The 11,403-nt window shown below is 40.0% G+C and overlaps 1 protein-coding gene across 1 annotated transcript; it reads right to left on the reverse strand.

The window, feature by feature from the left end:
- Window positions 1-3,016: 3,016 nt before the first annotated feature.
- Window positions 3,017-10,764, reverse strand: LOC110523596 (cytochrome P450 2F2). The gene is made up of 9 exons (XM_021602445.2): window positions 10,316-10,764; window positions 9,035-9,197; window positions 8,691-8,843; window positions 8,385-8,545; window positions 5,612-5,785; window positions 5,334-5,472; window positions 4,983-5,170; window positions 4,719-4,860; window positions 3,017-4,631 (listed from the first exon to the last, which is right to left on the reverse strand). Exons 1-9 carry the CDS (start codon window positions 10,475-10,477, stop codon window positions 4,447-4,449), a joined length of 1,467 nt encoding a protein of 488 aa, XP_021458120.1. The 5' UTR covers window positions 10,478-10,764; the 3' UTR covers window positions 3,017-4,446.
- Window positions 10,765-11,403: the final 639 nt, after the last annotated feature.

Consider the following 11,403-nt stretch of genomic DNA (forward strand, 5'->3'; position numbering starts at 1 on the left):
AGTTATTAAAGTGACTATGCATAGTTAATAACAGAGAGTAGCAGCAGGGGGGGGGGGGGGGGGGGTGGGGGGGGGACAATGCAAATAGTCTGGGTAGCCATTAAATGTTAAATTAAATGTTCAGGAGTCTTATGGCTTGTGGGTAGAAGCTGTTTAGAAGCCTCTTGGACCTGGACTTGGCGTTCCGGTACTGCTTGCCATGCGATAGCAGAGAGAACAGTCTATGACTAGGGTGGCTGGAGTTTGACAATTTTTAGGGCCTTCCTCTGACACCACCTGGTATAGAGGTCCTGGATGGCAGGAAGCTTGGCCCCAGTGATGTACTGGGCCGTACGCACTACCCTCTGTAGTGCGTTGAGGTCGGAGGCTGAGCAGTTGCCATACCAGGCAGTGACTGTAGAACCTTTTGAGGATCTGAGGACCGATGCCAAATCTTTTCAGTCTCCTGAGGGGGAATAGGTTTTGTTGTGTCCTCTTCACAACTGTCTTGGTGTGCTTGGACCATGTTAGTTTGTTGGTGATGTGGACACCAAGAACTTAACGTTCTCAACCTGCTCCACTACAGCCCTGTCGATGAGAATAGGGGTGTGCTCGGTCCTCCTTTTCCTGTAGTCCACAATCATCTCCTTTGTCTTGATCACGTTGAGGGACAGGTTGTTGTCCTGGCACCAAACGGCCAGGTCTCTGACCTCCTCCCTATAGCCTGCGTCATCGCTGTTGGTGATCAGGCTTACCACTGTTGTGTCATCAGCAAACTTAATGATGGTGTTGGAGTTGTACCTGGCTGTGCAGTCATGAGTGAACAGGGAATACAAGAGGGGACTGAGCATGCACCCCTGAGGGGCCCCTGTGTTGAGAATCAGAGGATGTGTTGCCCCCGACCTTTACCGCCTGGGGGCAACCCGTCAGGAAGTCCAGGATCCAGTTGCAGAGGGAGGCTCCTTGAAAGCGGCAGCTCTAGCCTTTAGCTCAGTGCTGATGTTGCCTGTAATCCATGGCTTCTGGTTCGGGTATGTACATACGGTCACTGTGGGGACAACGTCATCGATGCACTTATTGATGAAGCCAATGACTGATGTGGTGTACTCCTCTATGCCATCGGAAGAATCCCGGAACATGTTCCAGTCTGATAGCAAAAGAGTCCTGTAGCTTAGCATCTGCTTAATCTGATTCCTGCTTTAATTTTTGCTTGTAAGCAGGATTCAGGAGGATAGAATTATGGTCAGATTTGCCAAATGAATTGACGAGGGAGAGCTTTGTATGCGTCTCTGTGTGTGGAGTAAAGGTGATCTATTTTTTCTCATTCTATGTATTTATTTATTTGAATTCATTAGATTTATGTTTACTGTTATTGTATTTTAATTTGTCTCATTTAGAAAACGTAGGACTATTGCATTTTCACACCTTTTTTAAATTTTATTTATTTAATATTATTTGTTGAAATGCATCTCTTGTAAGAAATGTGCTCTATAAATAGTTTTATTAAATTTGGATCTTCACAAATTGATTCTAATTAAATAGCAGCCATTTTGATCCAGTTTTGAGTTAAAGGCATAACTTGGTCCTTGTCACACAACCCCATTTACACATTTTCAACTGTATTAAGGTTTCAACACCTATCGTCACGCACAGAAGAACAACGTCTGGATATTGAAATCATGTCATGTTTTAACTTACTTTCAACATTGTCATTATGTTAATATTTACAGGTCTGATAAAAAAAAATCTATCAGGCTTATTGGCAGCTACAGTTAAAGTCGGAAGTTTACATACACTTAGGTTGGAGTCATTAAAACTTGTTTTTCAACCACTCCACACATTTATTGTTAACAAACTATAGTTTTGGCAAGTCGGTTAGGACATCTACTTTGTGTATGACACAAGTAATTTTTCCAAAAATTGTTTACAGACACATTATTTCACTTTTAATTCACTGTATCACAATTCCAGTGGTCAGAAATTTACATACACCAAGTTGACTGTGCCTAATTGACATCAGTTGAGTCAATTGGAGGTGTACCTGTGGATGTATTTCAAGGCCTACCTCCAAACTCAGTGCCTCTGCTTGACATCATGGGAAACTCAAAAGAAATCAGCCAAGACCTCAGAAAAAAATTGTAGACCTCCACAGGTCTGGTTCATCCTTGGGAGCAATCTCCAAACGCCTGAAGGTACCACGTTCATCTGTATATGCAAGCATAAACACCATAGGACCACGCAGCCATCATACCGCTCAGGAAGGAGACACGTTCGGTCTCCTAGAGATGAACACACTTTGGTGTGAAAAGTGCAAATCAATCCCAGAACAACAGCAAAAGACCTTGTGAAGATGCTGGAGGAAACAGGTACAAAAGTATCTATATCCACAGTAAAACGAGTCATACATGTGTATATCGATACAACCTGAAAGGCCGCTCATCAACGAAGAAGCCACTCCTCCAAAACCGCCATAAAAAAGCCAGACTACGGTTTGCAACTGCACATGACCTCAATCCTATAGAAAATGTGTGTGCAGAACTGAAAAAGCGTGTGCGAGTAAGGAGGCCTACAAACCTGACTCAGTTACACCAGCTCTGTCCGGAAGAATGGGCCACAATTCACCCAACTTATTGTGGGAAGCCTGTGGAAGGCTACCTGAAACTTTTGACCCAAGTTAAACAATTTAAAGGCAATTTGACCAAATACTAATTGAGTGTATGTAATATTCTGAATGTGATGAAAGAAATAAAAGCTTAAATAAATCATTCTCTCTGCTGTTATTCTGACATTTCACATTCTTAAAATAAGGTGGTGATCCTAACTGACCTAAAACAGTCAATTTTTACTGGGATTAAATATCAGGAATTGTGAAAAACAGAGTTTAAATGTACTTGGCTAAGGTGTATGTAAACTTCAGACTTCAACTTTAAGTTTGGTTTTATTTTACCTTTATTTAACTAGGCAAGTTGTACTATTATAAACTGTCCATGAACTATGTGAAAGGTGCTGTGTTGATAAAGTACACTGCAGTAAAATATCCCACATTACATTTTTTATTTAGAATTCATCAAGCCACAGATTCCCACAATAAGTTTTGAAAGTACTATCCCATAAAACTGGTACTGAAAGCCTATTAGTATAACTTTATTTCAACAAGGAACACAGACTGAGACCAAGGTCTCTTTTACAGCCCTGCGTACACGTTTACACATACAGTTCAGGTACAATGATTAAGAAATTGCACAAGACAAACAAAACCATCACAGATAACACAAAAAACATACAGCAGCAGATTTTTACATTTACACATCGGTTATTCCCCTAACTTGTTATCCACCTAACAGGTTATTCCCCTAACAGGTTATTCCCCTAACAGGTTATTCCCCTAACAGCACAAGAACTTGCATTACCCAAAACAGTTACAGGCAATACAAAAATAAAAATCCTCTAATAAATGTTTAAAATGGGCAAGTGGGACAAGAGTCTCAAGTTTAAGTTGAGTCTGCAGGCTATTCCATAGGCAAGGAGCGTAACAGGAAAAGGCAGCCATACCCAACTCTGGAAACCGATTGGGCCTCAAGTGTAATCCATGCTTGAGACTTGTTTTTTAGGAATTCTAATTCTAATATTGATGAGTGATGATAAGAAGGTAGTTTATTCAGAAGTGCTTTATAGACAAACACGAGAGCATGTTGTTCTCGTCTCATGGACAGCGAAGTCCAACGCACATTTTGATATAAAACACAGTGGTGAGTTCTGTAGCTAACATCCGTAATAATCCTAAATGCGCAATGATAAGTAGCATCCAGCGATTTAAGTGTTGATGCCGTAGCATGCACGTTGATAATATCCCCATAATCTATAACAGACATAAAAGTAGCTTGCACAATTTTTCTTCTATTTGTAGAGGACAAACATGTTCTGTTTCTAGAGGAAGCCTAGCTTGATTTTTTGCCGTTTACAAAGTTTGTCAATATGCATTTTAAAAGACAGGGATATGGTTGGATGATAAACTAAGTATATTTATATGCAGAGACCTTATTCAGGTCTCTGCATAGGTCTCTTGAACCTATTAAAAATCATAAACTGTGTTCTTTTCAGCTGTACAAAAGACCCTTGTAATATCTTAAAATCTGTCTCCAATAGTGATAATGCTTGGTCAGCCGTTGAAGCGATAGAGTACATGACAGTGTCATCAGCATATAAATGAATTTGACACTTTCTTATCTCATCACCGATATTGTTTATGTAGAGAGTGAACACTATAACATCAGAGATTCCCCATCAATGGTGTGTGTAATGAGTCCTATATTACATATTCACATAAGCAAATTGTGACAAATGAAAAACAAAAATGTGTTAAGCACAAATACATATAGATAGTTGAATTAAGTAGAATAATTACAATATTACATGTTATATTACACCAATTCTATTTGATCTCTGTCTAGAATAGCTTCCTCCTAACTAGTTCCCTCTCAGTCTAACACCCAGTCTGTAGGGTTTGGGGGACAGGGTTACACCAAACACAGGGGTGTAGTCAGGTTCCCCCGCATCCTCAGGCCAGACAAACTTGAAGCGTCGCAGCAGAGTGACCATGATCAGGAAGAGCTCCATGCGAGCGAGTCCTTCTCCAAGACACATTCGGGGCCCTGCAACAACAACAAACTGTATGTGCCCTTTATGTATTATGATGTCAACAACATCAGTGAAGCACTTTGGTTTGCTCTATCCCTCACCTGCAGAGAACGGCATAAAGGCCTCGGGCTTCTCAAACTCGCCCTGCTCGTTCAGGAAGTTTAAGGGGTTGAACTCATGGGGGAACTTCCACTGACCCTCTTCAGACAGCACAGAGGTAAGGTTTGGAATGATCAAAGTGCCCTGCAAGTAAGAAATGGAGAGAGAGGATGAGACATATCCAAGTGGAGAAGAAATAAGGAACATTATGTTAGAGATTTTGAAATGAGAAGACAAGACATTTTAGATGTATTGCTGCTTCTCACCTTTGGGATACTGTAGCCCATCACCTCAGTGTCTCTGGTGGTGCTATGAAACACACTGAGGGGGACAGTATTGGCGATGCGCTGACTCTCGTGGGTCACTGCCTGAGTGTAAGGCATCCTGTGCCTGTCCTCAAAAGATGCGTGTTCTTTCCCCTCCAGTACCGTGTCAATTTCCTGCTGACACCTCTCTGAGAAGACCAAAGGGAAGGGATTTTGTCAACAAAAGGACTTAAGGCAAAAGTGCTTATCAAAATTGCTTGACACCTTTTTGTTTTAGGAATAAGCTACAACAACTCTATTAGTAGAAAGACAATTTCTGAATGTCAGCATTAGAAGATAAAGCAAACAGACCCTGAATCTCTGGATGGGTCATGAGGTAGAGGAAAGCAGTGAGCAGTGTGTTGGAGGTGGTGTCTGTTCCAGCAAAGTGCAAGTCCAGGACGTACATTATGAGTTGGGCCTCTGAAAAAGAAGATCCATCCTCTCCTCTCTGGTGGGGAGAGTACAGCAGTGTCAGACGAAAACTGTGATGATTTTGAAGGCACTGTACAACCTAGTCATAATGATAGATGATGTGGTCAAACCCGCTAATCTAAGCACTTCAACTCCCATAAACAAAATGAACACACTTTGTCTAGTTCATCCAGGTAGGAGTCAATGAAGTCCCTTGGCGCCCCAGGAATCCTGGTTTCCTTATGCTGAGTGACGAGTCCAAGAGACATCTGTCTGCAACAAATTGCATTTTGAAAGGCCTTCTGGAATGGCAAGGGAAGGTGTCGGAGCATGGGCAATGTGTCGTAAAGCTGTGGAGAAAGACCAAGTAGTGAGTCAGAACTACTATTGCACCATCCATTAACTATGCTTCCATGAACTTTTCCTGTGATTTATTTTGTCGACATTTAGTAAGTGTGCATAAAAAAAATAGATGTGACAATTGCCTGCTAGGGTGCGTTTCCATTTAACTATCTTGTGTCGATGAAAACAGCTGGACGCAATGACGTCACGATTAAAATACATACAGACATACACTTATATATCGCAAATATACACACACACACACACACACACATACATTATAGTTGAAGTCGGAAGTTTACATCTTAGCCAAACACATTTAAACTCAGTTTTCACAATTCCTGACATTTAATCCCAGTAAAAATCTCTTGTCTTAGGTCAGTTAGGATCATCACTTTACTTTAAGAATGTGAAATGTCAGAATAATAGTAGAGAGAATTATTTATTTCAGCTTTTCTTTCTTTCATCCCAGTGGGTCAGAAGTTTAATACACTCAATTAGTATTTGGTAGCATTGCCTTTAAATTGTTTAACTTGGGTCAAACGTTTTGGGTAGCCTTCCTCAAGCTTCCCACAATATGTTGGGTGAATTTTGGCCCATTCCTGGTGTAACAGAGTCAGGTTTGTAGGCCTCCTTGCTCGCACACGCTTTTTCAGTTCTGCCCACACATTTTCTATGGGATTGAGGTCAGGGCTTTGTGATGGCCACTCCAATACCTTGACTTTGTTGTCCTTAAGCCATTTTGCCACAACTTTGGAAGTATGCTTGGGGTCATTGTCCATTTGGAAGACCAATTTGCGACCAAGCTTTAACTTCCTGACTGATGTCTTGATATGTTGCTTCAATATATCAACATAATATTAATTCCTCATGATGCCATCTATTTTGTGAAGTGCACCAGTCCCTCCAGCAGTAAAGGAGCCCCACGCTTCATGGTTGGGATGGTGTTCTTCGACTTGCAAGCCTCCCCCTTTTCCCTCCAAACATAACGATGTTCATTATGGCCAAACAGTTCTCTTTTTGTTTCATCAGACCATAGGACATTTCTCCAAAAAGTACGATCTTTGTCACCATGTGAACCGTAGTCTGGCTTTTTTATGGCGGTTTAGGAGCAGTTGAATTCTTCCTTGCTGAGCGGCCTTTCAGGTTATGTCAATATATGACTCGTTTTACTGTGGATATAGATACTTTTGTACTTGTTTCCTCCAGCATCTTCACAAAGTCCTTTGCTGTTGTTCTGGGATTGATTTGCACTTTTCGCATCAAAGTACGTTCATCTCTAGGAGACGGAACACATCTTCAACGATTAGCAAACACATCCAAGTATAGCTCCTTCCTGAATGGTATGACGGCTGCGTGGTCCCATGGTGTTTATACTTGCGTACTATTGTTTGTACAGATGAACGTGGTACCTTCAGACGTTTGGAAATTGCTCCCAAGGATGAACCAGACTTGTGGAGGTCTACAATTATTTTTGAGTTCTTGGCTGATTTCTTTTGATTTTCCCATGATGTCAAGCAAAGAGGCACTGAGTTTGAAGGTAGGCCTTACATCCACAGGTACACCTTCAATTGACTCAAATTATGTCAATTAGCCTATCAGAAGCTTCTAATGCCATTACATCATTTTCTGGAATTTTCCAAGCTGTTTAAAGGCACAGTCAACTTAGTGTATGTAAACTTCTGACCCACTGGAATTGTGATACAGTGAATTATAAGTGAATAATATGTCTGTAAACAATTGTTGGAAAAATGACTTGTGTCAGGCACAAAGTAGATGTCCTAACTGACTTGACAAAACTATAATTTGTGGAGTGGTTGAAAAACGAGTTTTAATGACACCAACCTAAGTGTATGTAAACTTCCAACTTCAACTGTACACACACACACACACACACACACACACACACACACACACACACACACACACACACCTTAAAGTTACATTACCCAGTTAGGCAAATTGCACATTAATAAATTGCCAATAGCCCGTAAGACCTCCCACCTATCTATTTAATGTCTTAGTTAGCCCATGAAAGCCGGCATGTATAATAATTTTCATGTGCCAATGTATTGCCACGGCCCATGCCATGGGGAAACTTGCACTCCTGTAGATCTGAAATAATTGGATGGTGAATCTTGCCAGCCAACTAGAAAAGCAAGGCAAAGCAATTGAGATATTATTGAAAGAAAAGCTATTTGTATAGTTGAAAACATTGATTTCGCAAGGCGTAGGCATTTAGAATTAAATGTGGAGTGGAGCTTTAGTTACGCGGTGACAGCCTGTGCCCCGTGTTCCCTTCAAAATGATTTGGCAATCATTTATTAGAAAAACACAATTTCCATCATCATTTGTCGCAATAAATAAAGTTAGACAAAATAATAATCCACCTGTCGAATGGTAAAAATGTGATTTTTTTTGTTGTTGAGACATTTTTTACATTTTTTATAAACCTGGGTCAATAGAAGAAACCTGCATAACGATCTACCATCCATATTTACTTTCAAACCAAAAGGTGTGATTTACAGGAAGCAATGTAATTAACATTGTTCTATGCTGTTTTATGTAAGTATACAGTTACCAAAAAGCTGTAATTATGTATAATACCATAGCCCAGGGTCCATTGGCGATCTTTGCGTTCTCAGTGTAGAGCCTCACGAAGGTCTTAAGAAACTCATCATTATAGTCATAACGCGACCCAAAGAGGACAAGGCAGATGATATTGGATGCAGCATTGTGGAAGAGAACCTGTGGGTTCATGGATTTTCCTGTGGAAAAATAACAGTATTACTTTGATAAGAGATACTTTGTTCTCTTTAACGTTGAGCAAGAGGGTAATCTGTATAAGGACATCTGTTAAATGGCTATGTTCCTACAAAACAAAACACAATTTTATATGTTCCACTTTCATACCAACGTTTTTCGCCAAGGGTGCAATGAGGTGTGATATCTCCCCCAGAATCCTCTCCTCCATGGACTGCTTCCCCAGACCAAAGTTTTTCAGGGTCATTAGGGCGAAGCGGCGATGCTCTTTCCAGTTGGAGCCATAATCCACAAGAATGACACCTGGGATAGTTTATTACAATAGGTAAGTCTTTTTTGACATATCAATCAAATTATAATTATGTTCTAAAGGGCAAAAAAAATGGAATAGAAAGAAAAGGCTGCTTCAGAATAGAGCTCTTCACAGTAATAGATTCAAATGTTTTCTTGTTGATATCAATAATGTCCTGTACTGTATTTTTTGATAATATTACCTTTTCCTTCTGTGACATGGTTGATCATAAGGTCTTGGGGTCTTCCTGCAAAATCTGCAGCCCTGGTAACCAGGGCCTCCTTCATAGATTCAAGCCCATTGAGAATCACAGCTGGCCTTCCACCAATATAAAGACTGAAAACATTCCCATAGCGCTTCGCCAACTACAGAATGGGACATATTAAAGGATTTGTTCACTATTTTTAAACCAAATCTTTTTTTTTTTTAAATGTAAATGGCATGTTATGGAATGGTCCAGACACTTTTTTAGTCAGTTAATTTGGTTTTGAGAAACTATCCCCAACCACAATAAACTTTCATCATTGCTCATTCTGCAGTATGGGAGCTACAGGAAAACATGAACTGTGTAATTCCAAACATTATCCGTAAAGTTATACTCCATTTGTGCAACTTAGCTGCTTCTCCGTGTAACCAGGGCAGCACAGCTGGTAGGGGGAAACCGCTCAAGTCGTGAAAATTGATAAAGTTCGGAATTACACAATTTCATGTGTACCACATCTAAAGATCTGCATCACTATACTGAGAGGTTTGTCATTTCTAAAAGGGCGTATTTGGATGGTTTTGGAGCCTTTGTTGATGTTTTCCATAACTCCCATACTGCAGAACGAGCAATGTGGAAGTGAAATCGCAAAAACTAATGTCTCTGGACTCTTCTAGAGACCCTTTGGGGCAGAAGGTAGCCTGAGTGTTGGGACAGTAACCGAAAGGTTGCTGGATCGAATCCCCGAGCTGACAAGGTACAAATCTGTCGTTCTGTCCCTGAACAAGGCAGTTCCCCGGTAGGCCGTCATTGTAAATAATGATTTGTTCTTAACTGACTTGTCTAGTAAAATAAAGGTAAAATAAAATAACTAAATGTAAAAAAATTCTATATCATGCCATTTACATGAAAAATGTAGATTTGGTTAAACAAAAGTGAACCAATCCTTTAAGAATATTAAAGTTGCATAGTGAAAGGCTATTTTGTTAATGAAATTGTTGAATTGAGTAAAACTGTGATTAGAAAATCAGTTCTTTGTCATACCAAGGCCATCAAAGTATGGATTTAAGATTACAGGAAACAAACAGCATACAGAGCACCACTTATTACGCAATTATAGACATACGTGCAAAGGTTGCTTAGATACAATTATTTGATAGATGTTATGTTCATATTGCAAAAAGGAAATATAAATTTAACCTGACACATCCAAGTAATGCTTATTGATTCTTCAGGAGAGTTAAAATAGCATAATAGAGTTTTATACAAGGCATACCATACCTTCTCCAGGTCTTTCATAGGATTCCCCAAGCTCAGATGCAGCAGATTCCCAAATATTGGAATGGGTTGTGGACCAGGAGGAAAGTTTGGGGGTCTATTAACCTTCAAGAAGAAGAAGAGGAGGCAGATGCATATCCACAGCAGAACGAACGACCCCAACATACTTGTTGTTCAGTTACAACCACAGCAGTGACTGCACTCTGCTCTACTCTTTTCCAAAGCTATAGACATGCGCGTACACGGATGCGCGTAGTCGTCCAAAGTTTAAACATAAATTTTCACTAAAAACTAGTTGTGTTGTATAGACGACTCTAATTATCACACTTGTCCTTGTCACTAGCTAGGTTTCCATCCAATTTTCATGCGAATATTCTAAAATATACACGTTTTCCCACCAGTAAAAATCAGTGCGTGATGACGTAATACACACAGCATTTACTTTTTCGCTTCAATTTTCGTGTACCGAATACAAATCTAAAATTCAACCTGTTTCCATGGCATTTTCAACTCTACCGATATGTGTCACAAAAACGGTTGTGTTGAATAGCAAATGTGTCTACTCTGGTCTTGGCACGTGCGCTCTAGCCAACAGTTTGCTGATACAGTACAAGTAAACTGTGCTGGTAGGCTAGTCTACATTATGAGATTATTATGGATAAAAGCGATAATATTTTTCTTTGTCAAACGGCTATATTCATTGGAAAGGAGCATCAAGATCACCGTGCACTTTCACCACCCTGTGAAGTTAATCCTAATTTATTAGCCTAATTAACCGCATCCCACACACCATAAAAGAAAATGGAGATAATGTCGAGATGCATTTTACTGTGGAGATCAAGTTTATAAATTGTCTGTCTGGGCTGATGTGATTAGACAGTGGATTGTGCAGTTTGATGGAACAGAGTGGAATAGACACCGGCTGGAATGCGGACCCGCCCGTTGTACAATGCATCAATATTTGCGCAAAAAGGCGTAGAATTATGGTCTCATTTATCAGATGTGATCAGGCAATATTAAAATATTGCTAACTGTTTTCATAGAAACAGTTTTCTTTCTTGTCAAGTACATCGATTACATTTTACAGTGTA

This window comes from Oncorhynchus mykiss, chromosome 1 (genome assembly GCF_013265735.2).
Source record: "Oncorhynchus mykiss isolate Arlee chromosome 1, USDA_OmykA_1.1, whole genome shotgun sequence".
NCBI classification, from domain to species: Eukaryota; Metazoa; Chordata; class Actinopteri; order Salmoniformes; family Salmonidae; genus Oncorhynchus; species Oncorhynchus mykiss.

Excerpts from the sequence above, each read along its gene's own strand:
- LOC110523596 (XM_021602445.2), bottom strand. The coding sequence starts at position 10,477 with ATGTTGGGGTCGTTCGTTCTGCTGTGGATATGCATCTGCCTCCTCTTC. Across the intron at positions 9,198-10,315 it reads CTATGAAAGACCTGGAGAAG|TTGGCGAAGCGCTATGGGAA; the intron begins GTATGGTATGCC and ends CCCATTCTGTAG. Across the intron at positions 5,786-8,384 it reads CCAATGGACCCTGGGCTATG|CTTTACGACACATTGCCCAT; the intron begins GTATTATACATA and ends CTTTCTCCACAG.